The sequence below is a fragment of the Beta vulgaris genome, chromosome 3 (genome assembly GCF_026745355.1).
Source record: "Beta vulgaris subsp. vulgaris cultivar EL10 chromosome 3, EL10.2, whole genome shotgun sequence".
Classification (NCBI taxonomy): domain Eukaryota; kingdom Viridiplantae; phylum Streptophyta; class Magnoliopsida; order Caryophyllales; family Amaranthaceae; genus Beta; species Beta vulgaris.
This window is the reverse complement of record NC_079204.1, coordinates 22,797,484-22,811,163: the sequence shown is the minus strand read 5'-3', so window position 1 is coordinate 22,811,163 and position 13,680 is coordinate 22,797,484. Positions and strand designations below refer to the sequence as shown.

The window sequence follows — 13,680 nt, the reverse complement described above, 5'->3', positions numbered from 1 at the left end:
AAATTCACCAAATACCCTCAATGTTTCAAAAATGCACCATATACCCTTGAGTTTTCGAAAATGTTCACCAAATACCCTTTTTCTAACTTCCATTAAGTTGCCGTTAATGTTATTTATAATATTGCCATCATTAACCCCTAATCCCTTATTCTAACCTAATTCTAACCCTAATCTAATCCTTCCCCTTACCTAATCTTAAACCTAAACCTTACCCTTACCCCAAACCCTGACCCACCCAGCCCACCACCCCTCCACTCCACCCAACCCCTACCCCTTCCCCTCCCCCACCGCCAGTTCGTTCACCTCCCCCACCCCCTCTTCGTTCACCGCCGGCCTCCCCCACCCCCTCTTTGTTCTCCGTCGACTCCACCAGCCCCTCTTCGTTCTCCGTCGCCTCCCTCACCCCCTCTTCGTTCTTCGCCGGACTCCCCCACCTGGTCTTCTTTCTTCCGCTAGAATTCCCCACCCCCTCTTCGTTCTCCGTCGACTTCCCCACCTCTTGCGCGAAAATTCGACCCACCCTGCGCGAAAATCCGACCCACCCCCTCTTCGATCTCCGTCGACTCCCCCACCCCCTCTTCGATCTTTGCCGGACTCCCCCACCCCCTCTTCGTTCTCCGCCAGAATCCCCCACCACTCTTCGTTCTCCATCGACTCCCCCACCCCCTGCGCAAAAATTCGACCCACCCCCGCGAAAATCGCAGTTGATGCGACAGTGAACAAAGAGGGGGAGTGGGAGGGGGAGAGGGAGGGATGCTGCCTGGGAGGAGGATGGGAGAGTTCGGCGGTGGAAGGGAGGGGGATGTGGCGATGGAGGGGGAGGGTAGGGATGGGGGTGGGGGGTTGGGCCTGTAGTGGAGGGATGGTGGGCTGGGTGGGTTAGGGTTTGGGGTAAGGGTATAGGTTTAAGATTAGTGTAAGGGTAAGGATTATATTAGGGTTAACGTTAAGATTAGAATTAAGGTTTAGGGTTAATAATGGCAAAATCGTAAATAAAGCTAACGGTGATTTAAAGACAGTTATAAAAAGGGCATCTGGTGCATAGTTTTGAAAAGTCAGGGGTGTATGGTGCATTTCTGGAACATTGTGGGTATATTGTGAATTTGTTCATTTGTCAGGGGTATTTTTTTAAACATGTACCAGTACCCATTATTGCGGGTCCTACCCAAAACTGCAGCAACAGGCTTAATTTTTTTTATTAAAAAACATACATATTGCTGAGATTTTGGGTAGGAACCATTGCGCTATTGTTGCGATTAAAAATCGTAGCAATAGGTAATTACCTATTGTTGCGCGGTGAAAACCGCCACACTAGGTCACTTAATGACTACGACAATTAGCATTTGTTCTACTAGTGTCCTAAGATTAGGATTGACGTAGTATGATGTATAGGGAACTATGTATAATTCATATGTGATTTATGTCCAAGTAGAGTTACATGTTTTATGTCTTTGTTTGAAGCATATTGCCTACGTGGTTGTATTCTGTTTGAATGGATGATTGATACAAGCATATGGGATTGAGACCTTTATTTTATTAATTTGTATGAGGGATTAATAATTATGTTGTTACTCGATCTGGAATTGAATCATGTTGTTCCCTTTGGATTTATTCTATTTACTTTATGAGGACCGAGAGCCTTATTAAGTAAGTTGGTTATTCACCTAAGAAAGGTTGGTTGATAGTTGACCTAGATCATTAGATAAATAAATAATGGTTATGAGACTAATAATAGATTGTTCTTGGATTGTTGAGTTGTTGAGTACCTTCTCTAATCCTAATATAAAAATGGAAGTTTCATGCATCCTTGATGACTATGTTGGTTGTCTTACTTTGTGAGTCATAATAAGTAAATAATTTGTTTATTACTTAAAGTGGAAAGTGAATAGCAATATGCTTTAAACTTGTGCACGTCTGAAGTGTTGGCCTAGTATGAGTTGGAGTACGTGGTGGTAGCCCATGGTTTTTTGGGACAGGATTGATCATTGTGTCTTATTTTATTTAATTTGTACCTCGATATAGTTGGTCATGAGAGTACGAAGTCGTGCCCGTACTTCATTTTCTAAATTAAAGACTGCTTGAGTTTGGACAACTTTTTCCATTGCATATTCAATCTAAATTTTAATTAACCTCTGTTGTAAAGTAAAGTTCAGTGTAGTTAGTCTGTCATGGAGTGTTATTATATTATTGTTTAACTCTACTTTAACGCTTACAAGTATCATGTTAGGATTTTTTAATTGTTGATTATGTAGTTCTGAGGTTTGCTTACGTGCTTTTGTGTCTGTCGATCATGGTTGTGCCTTAGTGGTCCTGTGCTGACCCATTTGGTGAGCAGTCTCTCAGGATCAATATTGCATCGACCATTTCTGGTTTAAAGATGATACATCATGGGTTCGGATTCGTGTAGATCTTGTGTTTAGCTTAATACTTTTATAGTTGACTTTTATTATTAATTGAGTATTTAACTTTTAAGTTGGTTTTACATTTGGTTTTTGTTTGTAGTTGACTTCATGGTTTACTAAGTTAATTATGTTCTCAAAGCTACTTATTATTTCCACTGCAAAATTTTGAATAAGGTGATACGTTATCACACGGGCGATAATGCTTTGATAATTCTATATGTTTTATATATAAAAAAAGGTATTTTTGAAAATAGAGAATCGCCGGGGTGTTACAAAGTGGTATTTTGGAGCTTAGGTTTTATTGGCCTTTCCTGCCAATCTTAAACTTTTAGGTGCCTAGTTACTTAAAATGAATTTCGTAGAAAACGAGCTCCTACTTATTCATTGTGCTTGAATCATTTTCTTTTTCGAAATATGTTTCAATTTTAAAAGGGATTCGAAATATTTTAGATTGAAAATTTTAATAAATTCGGAATTTTGTTTAGGGTCCGAAATTTTTTTATTTTCTTTATTCATTCTTTTTGGTTCCTTCTTAGAATTTTTCGAAATTATATATTTAATTATTTGTTGTTTATTTTAGTACTTTTACTTTAATTTATTAATGTTGTGAGAAATGGATAGTATATGAAGGGCTTATAGGATAGAAATATTATATGTCTGTATTTAAATATTTAGTTCATCATGTTTATGTTTTTCTTTCTTGTTTAGCTGTTTAACGTTATTCCTAGCGTTAAATTATCTATTTATTTTTCTTATTGTTTATTGTTGAGAGTATACGCTAAGTGAGGGTATTATTTATTTATAGATGTTGATTCATTGGTTAATAGACCCCCTAGATATCACTGATAGAGAAGCTACCCGAGTAGGAAGCTACGACAACCTAATTATGTTGAGTTATGATGAGTATAATGGAGAGTCTAAGCAAGAGCGACACTAGCCTAGAGTTTATCATGCATTGTGTGTTAAAAGTAGGCATCTCTGACAGTGACGATGAGGTCATTAAGGAGTTTGATCATGCTAGAGGGCAGACCCGAAAGGACATCTACAGTGATATTATGAGAACTGATCTAGTTTGTGATAGTGATAGTGATAGTCATTTTGAGTTAGAAGATGATGAGCCTCAACCTAAGAAGATTCAAAGATCTACTAGAGTTAGAAATTCAGATTACGTATACTATGACATTGAGAGACTTTGAAGATGAGATGTTCACTCCAAAGAAGTACAAGGAAAATAAGGATAAGACTGATAATATAACTCCATGTACTAATTATGTATGTTCTAAGATTAGTTATCAAATAAGTAGCTAAGTTATAATGGTTTAAATTTCTTTCTTGAGTAGCTTTACTTTGTTAAGCAATAAGTTTGGTTATTATGGATTGGAAAAATATTATTATCATGATTTTGGGGAATAAAAGTTGTTAATTAGTTATTGAAGTTGAGTAAGGATTTATTTTAGTACGTGAATGGGGAATATTTTATTATGCTATTGTGAATAAATTTTTATTAAGTCCTCATACATATTATTGATGTGAATGATATTCATGAATGAGTATATGGTTGATGATGGTTTATAGTGATTGAAATTGGCGCTATTAGAATTCCATAGAATGTTATTGTGATGCTATCTTGTATGATCAAGTTGAATTGATGCCTTCATAGTAAATGGCAAGTACTTGTGAATCAAAACCTAAAGTGAATCTATGTTAAATTTCTAGTCATAAGGTAGATTGGCAGACAACAATAGTGCCTTAGCCTCTGCTATTTGCCTATTGGCAGAGAAATTGACTCAAGAAAGAACTGAGCGTCCTGGTCCTGTAGGGGACATGTTTCAAAGATTATCTAAGATTAAGTCGTCGTAATTTAAGGGGCAAGTTAACCCTAAATTCTTAGAGAGCTGGATTAGAGAGTTCAAAAAGATTTTTGGGATGTAAACTGTCCAGAGGCTATAAAAGTAGGTCAAGCTGTGTTAGATTTGAAAGATGAGGCTAACTTATGGTGAAAAGAAAATGAAAATAGACATAGTGTTGTGGAAGGGTTTAATTGACATTATTTTATTGCTGCTTAAAGAGGAAAATTTTACCCTACTTTTATGAGAAAACAAAAGGCTTAGGAGTCCATAAACCTTAGGATGGGGAGTATGACTGTTCCTCAGTATTATTACAGAAAGCTCAGAGTATTGTCTAGGTTTACACCTGAGGTTATAGCTACTGAAGAGCTAAAGTCTTAAAGATTTGAGCAAGGTTTGACAGAGGAAATCCAATTGGGGTTAGGTGGTGAGAACTTAGTGCCCTTAGATGTTGTTTATGGGAGAGCAGCCCATATTTATGGTCTTCAGTCGAGGCGTGATACTAATAATGTTGTAGTGGGTGAGAAATTAAAAGATTTCAATGCCAGAGGAAATTAAGGAAACTTTAAGAGGAATAGAAATGGGAATGGGAATTTCCAAGGAATGAATGGTCAAGGCTTTAATGGTAAGGGCCATTCTGAGAGGAGTTACAACTGTAAAAAGTGTAACAAGAACCATCCTGATAGAGAGTGTAAAGGAGATCTAGTAACCTATCATCACTGCCAAAAAAGGGGGGCTTAGAGAGTTTGAGTATTTCACCAAGCAAAGGAAAGAGCATAATGGTAATGGGAGTGGTGATTAGGGAAGGTATGGGTTTAGCCAATCAGGCAACCAAGGGTCAAAGCCTATAGGGTAACAGAACAATCAAGGAAGCTACATTAAGCCTGGTAGTGAGAGAAACAACAACAACCAAAATAAAGCTCCAAGTAAGATGTTCGTGATGAGCCGCAATGAAGTTGAGATATATGCCGATGTAGTTTCTGGTACTATCTCTAATAACTTCGTTCTCGTTAAAGCTTTATTCGATTTTGGGGCGATCTATTTGTTGATTTCGTCGTCCGTTATTAAAAGTCTAGGATTGGTATGCTTTAAAATAATTGACCTGCCTATTAGTATACCTACGAGAAGTCATATGGTGTACCAAGTTATATAGACACTTGACTCTAAAGATAGGATACTATGTTTTTAGTTCTAATTTGATCGAGTTTGATCTAGGAGTCTAGACGTTATTCTTGGGATGAATTGGTTAGGTTTCTAGAAATCCAAGATATATTGTGAAGCTCGGAAGGTTGTGCTAAGAAGCCCTTTGGGAAATTTAACTTCATACCCACGTTTTGGGAAGCCTAAGAATTTTGGGTTCATTTCTGCAAAGCAAGTGAAGAACTTAGTGAAAAAAGAATCTGTGTTTTTTCTGTAGTGTGTGAGATGTAATTAAAGAGGTTGAATTGAATATTGAGGACGTACCAATTGAGAATGAGTTTATGGATGTGTTTACAAGCAAGATTTATGGTATGCCGCCTAGAAGAGTCGTTGAGTTCACCATAGACTTAGTTCATGGTACTACGCCTATTCTAAGGCACCCTATAGGATGGCACCTCCTGGGATGAGTGAGTTGAAGAAGCAGTTACAAGAACTATTGGATAAGGGTTATATTAGGCCTAGTGCGTCACCTTGGGGAGCTCTTGTGTTGTTCGTGAAGATGAAAGATTGAAGTATGAGGTTGTGCGTTGACTATAAGGAGTTGAACAATGTGGCCATTAAAAACATGTATCTTTTGCCTAGGATAGATGACTTGTTCGACCACTTGAATGGAGCGAGTATGTTCTCAAAGATTGATTTAGTTTCGGGTATCACTAATTAAAGCTAGCTGATGAGGATATACATAAGATTGCATTTAGGACACGTTATGGACATTATGATTATATTGTGATGCCGTTTGGCTAACCAATTCTCTGGCTATATTTATGGACTTGATGAATATGATATTCCATGATTTCTTGGATAAGTTCATTGTGGTGTTCATTGATGATATTTTGATTTTTTTCAAAGAGCAAAGAAGAGCATAATGAGCAGTTTAGGATAGTATTGGAGACATTTATGAAGAACCAATTATATGCCAATTAAGTGTTAGTTTCGTTTGGAGAAAGTAGCATTTTTGGGTCATTATGTGTCAAAAGGAGTTTATCTGGATCCTGCAAAGATTCAAGATGTTAGTGAGTGACCTACACCAAAGAATGTGTCCAATATTAGGAGTTTTCTGGGATTAGTTGGCTATTATAAGATATTTGTGAGAGATTTCTCGAAGATAGCAAGGCCAATGACCAACCTGATGAAGAAAGAGTCAAAGTTTGAGTGAAGTGAGAAGTGCGAGGAAGCTTTTCATACATTAAAGGAGCTTCTGACCTTTGCACCTTTTTTAACCCTGCCTAAAGGAAATGAAGGATTCGAGGTGTATATTGATGATTCGAAGAATGGTTTGGGATATGTCATGCATCAGAATAGGAAGGTGATCATGTATGCATTGCGTCAGTTGAAACTCTATGAGTCAAATTATCCTACCCATGACCCAGAGTTGGCTGCTATTGTGTTTGCCTTGAAGATTTGGAAAAACTACCTATATGACGACTTGCAAGATCTTTAATGACCATAAGAGTTTGAAGTACATTTTCACGTAGAAGGATCTCAATATGAGGCCGGCAGAGAAGATGGTTAGAATTGATTAAAGATTATGACCTAGATATCGAGTATCGTGAAGGGATGGCGAATGTAGTTGTCGATGCTTTGAGTAGGAAGTCGAGCCATAGCATGAATGCGTTAATAGTTCCTGAGGTGCCGAGATATGCAAAGGCTTAGCCTGGAAATTTTAAATCCTGGGGAGATCGAGGCAAGATTGAGTGCTTTGTCATTGGGATTGTCAGTTTTCGAAGAGATCAAAGATAATCAAGTTGGAGACGAGCACCTAGATAAGATTAAGGAGAAGATGAAGCAAGGCAAGGAAGTTGAATTAAATATTCATGATGATGGAAGCTTGAGGTTCAAGGGAAGGTGGTGTGTATCATAAAAGTTTGAAGAGATTAAGAGAAGGCTTATGGATGAGGGGCATAATACTTCATAATCTGTGCCCCCTGGGGGTGACAAGTTGTATAAGGATCTTAAGGAAATTTATTGGAGGCCGAATATGAAGCGTGAAGTTGCTGAGTTCATGTCGATGTGTCTGACCTGTCATAAAGTAAAGATCGACCATAAGAGACCAATAGGGAAGGTTCAATCCTTAGAGGTTCCTTGATGGAAGTGGGATTCTACATCCATCGATTTTTTTTACTACTTTGCGAAAGACGAGAAATGACATTGATACTATTTGGATTATCTTGGACCATCTAACAAAGTCTGCCGTGTTCGTTCCAATCAAAGAGACATGGAGGAATAAGCATGCACAATTAATTTCCAAGGTAGTTGGGAAGATCACTTGGACTTAATTGAGTTTTCATATAACAATAGTTACCATGCAAGTATCAAGATGGCTCCTTTTGAGGTGTTGTATGGAATAAAGTGTAGAAGTCCCATTTGCCGAAATGATTATAGTGAGAATATAGTATTGGGGATGGAATTTATTGAGGATATTGTTAAGAATGTAAAGTTGATTTAGGCTAGAATTCAAGCTGCTTAGGATAGGCAGAAGAGCTATTTTGATTTGAAACGAAGAGAAGATGATTTCGCAGTTGGTGATAAGTTATTTCTGAAAGTGTCTCCGACTAAAGGACTAATGAGATTTGATAAGAAGGGAAAATTAAGTGCTAGGTATGTTGACCCATATGAGATTTTGCAAAGAATTGGGAAGGTAGCTTATAATTTGGCTTTACCAATGCAATTTGACAAAATGCATGATGTGTTTCATATATCCCAACTCAAGAGATATATCCCTAATGAGAATCATGTTTTATAGCATGAAAGAATTCAAATTGATAGTAGCCTCACGTGTGAGGAAAAGCCGATGAAAATCTTGGATAAAAAGGTGCGTAGTACATGCAATAAGGATGTGAATATTATAAAAGTGTTTTGGTCTAACCATGAGTCCGAATAAGCAACGTGGGAAGCCGAAGATGAAATGAAGAAGAAGTATCCTAAATTATTCACTAAGATGAGTTACGAGGGCGTAACTCGTATTCTTTAAGAGGGGTATAATGTGATAGCATTTCGCGCCTTTTGCCTTATTTATGGATATGCAGTTTTATGCTTATTTTGGCTATTTCCACATGTTGGTGCGAAATAAATTGGTTCTCCTCATGGAAAATGTATTCATGAGTAACAGAAGTAGTTTTCAAGTTGGTAAAAGTGCGCACACATTGTGACACAAGTATTTTTCAAATGGGAGTTTGAGTCAAAAGTTTTGAAATTGTTAGGGTTTCGTGCCATGCTTCGGGACGAAACTTCTTCCAAGAGGGATAGACTATAATTTCCCAAAATTGTATAAATTTTACAAATATATTTTAATGTATATTTATATATATATATTTTTAGTATTTCAATAACTAACTTCTTAAAGTGTTGACTATTTCAATGTCAAAGGGATTATTTAATATTATAAGTAATCAAATATTTAATTTAGTCATACTTTCAAAGTTATTTAATATTTAATTAGTTGAGTGTAAGTACAAAAGATTTTTATTATTGGAAAAAGGAGCCCAAAACTTTTATTATGTTTTCATGATCATCTTCATTAAACTATCCCATCAAAGCCCAAAACACTATTAGACCCCTAATGAATGAACCTATAAATACCCCTTCATTAAACAATTTGCCATACTAAAAACACACCCTACTTTATATTCTCTCTCTCACTCCCATGCCTTTCCTCTTCCTCTCTCCTCTCTAGGTGTCCTCTCGGCCGACCACCACTGCACGACCACCGCCGACAGCCGCAACCACCGCCGACAGCCAACGTCCTCCCTCGTGTTGCGTGTCTTCCTCCCTCTCTTCTTTGGTCAATTCCTCTTCCTCCTCGATATTTTAATGCTTAAGTTTATGTTTTAAGGATTGATTTGATGTTTTCATGATTAAAATTTGTAGTTTTGATGATTTAAATATAAATTTAAGATTATATGATTTATATAGTAAAGGAATAAATTTTAAGATTTATTAATTTTGTTTAAGTAAGGGTTTTAAGCATCAAAGCATGGATTTTTATTGTTTTATGAGTTCGAATTTGTAGTACTCTATTATAGTTTATGGCAGTTGAGTACTCTATTATAGTTTATGACTATTGAGTACTCTAATGTTTATGACTATGTTTATGTATGTTTTAAGGGATTTTATAAATATTATAAGTTGCTGGAATTTTTATTAGTATGCTTATGATGGAGTTTTAAATGTCAAAGTATGGATTTTAGAGTGTTTTTAATGACTAGTATAGTAGTACTATACTAGGAGACATTCATAGTTGAAGTTTTGATGATCATAAAGGACTTTAAACACTTTTAAAGAAAGTTTAAAATAATTTAAAGTTGGTGGAATTTTATCTGAGTATTGATGAGTGGTTGTATTGATATTTGGTAGACGGAAATTTTCGTTAGCTGATTTTTAAGGTTGATAAAGTGGCCTCTCATATTATCTACACAAGATCCATACATACCTATGTATTGGTATACTACTATCATGTCCTAAGATTAGGATTGATGTAGTATCATGTATATATAGAAAACTATTTATAGTTCAAATGTGATTTATGTCCAAGTAGAGTTACATGTTTTATGTCGTTGTTTGAATCATGTTGTTTGTGGTTGTATTATGTTTGAATGGTTGATTGATGCAAGCATACCGGATTGAGAATTTTATTTTATTAATTCACATGAAGGATTAATAATTATGTTGTTATTGGATCATGAATTGGATTATGTTATTCTCTTTGGGTTATTTTATTTACTTTATGAGGACCGAATGCCTTATTTAGTAAATTGGTTATTCACCTATGAAAGGTTAGTTGATAGTTGACTTAGATCAACAAATAAATAATGGTTACGAGACTAATAATGGATAATTCTTAGATTGTTGAGTTGTTGATCACCTTATCGAATCTAAAGATAAAAATGAAAGTTTCATGTGTCCTTGAGGATCATCTTAGTTGTCTTACTTTGTGACTAACAACAAGTAAATAATTTATTAATCACTTAAAGTGTAAAGTGAATAGCAATATGTTTTGTACTTGTGCACGTCTGAAGTGTTGGACTAATATGAGTTCGAGTACATGGTGATAGCCCATAGCTTTTTTTGGGGACCGTATTGATCACTGTTTCCTATTTTATTTAATTGGTACCTCGATATAGTTGGTCATGGGAGTACGGATTTGTGCCTAGGCCTGGACTCTCCAGACCCTCTAGACCCTCCGGACCCTAAGGGTCAGGGTCAGGGTCCAGTTTTTTTCAGACCTTAAGGGTCTAGGTCTGCAATAAAAATTAGAGTCCGGGTCTACGACCCAGACCAGACCATTGCCCATCCCTACCTGAAATACCAATTCAAGAGGGTATTGAGTCACAGAGGAATGTGATTCAAGAATCCATGTGATAGATAGTCACGGGGATTGGTCATGTTGGGAGTTGAAATCTCGATTATTCGTTGTTCCTATAATTGTGAAATCAATCCACTCCTCCCACTACTTCCATCATTGTTCTAGCTCTTGTCGACCACCAACAGAAGAGCTACAACTCAATTATCCAACAACACATACTTTGAAATTGAGCACTTTTCTCCAAGTTTAAGTTATTTAGGTTATTGTCAGTGTTATGTAAGAGCAATGGATGTATCATCTTAAGTATGTAACTCTTCTTTTTATTAAGCAAAATTTGTTAGAAACAACCTTTTAAATACAAGTTTTTGCGAAAAACAACCTTTAAAAAAATCTGGCAAAATAAGACCATAAAATAATGTTTTTTGTGAGGAACAACCTTGAGCCTTTTTCTAGGCATGCATTAATCAAGTATTTTACGGGTATGATTCACTAAATTAAAACATGGCTAGACACGTAATCCACATTTTTTATGTTTCAACCCCATTTTCCTTCATATACTAATGAATTCAATGTCAGAAAATATTTGGTCAATGTCGAAAAATGAAAAATAACATAGTTGAAATATAAGAGATGTAGTTCACGTGCCTTCCACAAGTTTGGTTTTAACGAGTCAACGCTGAAAAACGATTGGTCAATGCCGGAAAATCGGTCGAGGTTATTCTCGTAAAATATTTTCTTAATAAGGTCTTATTTTGCCAAAAAAAAAAAATATTATTTCTCGTAAAAACTTGTATTTAAATAATTGTTTTTGATAAATTCTCCTTTTATTAATGCAAAATTTCTTGTTGCGAGAAAAAAAAAAATTGTATATGTTATAATCTGCTGATGTGTACAGCTAGCATCCAGTACTTAAATAATGTACCACTAACCCTAATTCGGATTTTTGTTATTGCATAATTGAAGCACAAGTATAAAGAAGCAACTACTGATGAGAGAAGGAACCAAATTAGATAGAGACATTATTACCATCGTTAGTGAGGCCAAATGCGTTTTCAAAAGCTAATGTCGTGGATGTTGTAGCTATAATGCACCTTAACTTGTTGCAACCATTTGATTCTTCGATCTCCTCTATGTGATGCGAACAAAAATGTGTTAGCAATTTTGGAAACATAGTTATTTCCGTAATAATATTATTTTTTCCATTATCAAATAATTGTTGTGCACACTACTATTTTGTAAGTCATTGAATAGTCGTCTTGTTACCTTCAACGGAAAATTCACTCTACTACTCAATGCACTCAACCTATGTGATGTAGGTTCAGGGTGATAATGAGTCTGACCTTTTTATGAACAATTCGTGCTCGGCTCGGTCAAAGCTTGACTCATTATGACTGTTCTTGAGTTCGAGTTCGGCTCGAGATATTAATAAGTCGAGCTGATTAATAACAAGCTCATCTCGAAAAGCTCATGAACAAGCTCGATTATTTTTTTATATATGGAATTAATGTATTATGTATGTATACATAATTATAATTATTCTAGATGTTACACAACAAGAAGTTAATAATTTTATTGCCAAAGAATAAACTCAAAAACAAAAATATGCAAAAAGAAATATAAAAAAGACGACTAAGATAAAGATAATAATTGGTCATGCTTGTTCGTGAACAATCCGATAACGGCTTGCTTAACGCTTAGTTGAATGTTGGATTAGTCACAATTCGTTTCATCAAGTTTCAAGCTTAGCTCGACTATGAAAAAACTTAAATGAACACGTGTAAGAGCCGAGCTAACAAGAATTGATGTTCGACTCGACGATAAGCACTCCTATGTGGGTCTACTACTTATTCCCCCAACTTTCTCTCTTCAAATTTATATAAAGTGGGACCTTCATTAATCTTTTATATCATTCAGATCATTTTTTTAGAGGATGTTCGGTGAGATAATAATACATGGAAAGTGAATATTCTTATGAATAGAATAAAAATGTTGTTTGGGGGGTTATTTCTTATATATATACAAAAGACCTATAGACCATTCAAGTGGTACCAAGTATTTTGCTAACCCACCCTAGAAAATTTTCAACTTGCTAAGCCACCGAAATTGAAAAAAAAAAACATGGTACACCACCGTAATTGGAAAAAGAAAAACTTGCTAAACCACATTGAGTGGAGAGTAGCACTCACTTCTTTTTTTTATTCTTTATCTATATATTTTATCTTTATATAAAATTCAAATAAATATTATGGTAATTTATTTTCTTCTTTCTGAAAAATAAAAGGAATTTTATACTACCGTTATTAAAATTTTCAAAATTACTTCTTGTTTATCAAAATTGAAATATGTGGCTTGCTTCAAAATACTCAAATACAAGTGTCATTGGCAAACCATTATATAGAATAATCATATTATAACTAAGGATAATATATATGTGTTTTGTTCCTCGATGACGATGACGATCACGACGGGTAGTTGTTAATTCAGATGACTTTAAATTGATAATGATGGAATATGATGATAAATGATGATACTAGAAGTATATATGGAAAAAGATAATTTTTGGATTAATATTTAAAAAGATGAAGAGGCTAGTTCCGTTGGTATCCATTTGTAAATGAATGATAAAGGGAGTATTTTTCGAGTAATGCGAGTCAATTGATATTATATTGATAGAATTTTGGGAGCGCAAGCGGAATTTGTAATGGACTCATATTTTACAATTTGATAAATAGTAAAGTATTGATTACATCGAAAAATGTACAACAATATATTTTGGTGGGACAATTGTTCCACACCTTACAAAAATAACTCTCATATTCTTTTTTTGTGTGTGAGCTCATGTCTCACATATCTCTCACTCTATTATGTATGGTGAGTTCATATCTCACCCCAAACTATATTTTTATGTGGGAGTATCTGATGAGAGCTC

At 35.4% G+C, this 13,680-nt stretch overlaps 1 protein-coding gene across 1 annotated transcript in view; it reads right to left on the bottom strand.

The window, feature by feature from the left end:
• Positions 1-13,680, bottom strand: part of LOC104907984 (hypothetical protein) — a 35,022-nt gene that overhangs the window by 6,756 nt on the left and 14,586 nt on the right. The window contains exon 4 of the mRNA XM_010697015.4: positions 11,778-11,879. Within this exon, the coding sequence (XP_010695317.1) occupies positions 11,778-11,879 (102 nt within the window). The remainder of the gene's footprint in view (positions 1-11,777; positions 11,880-13,680) is intronic.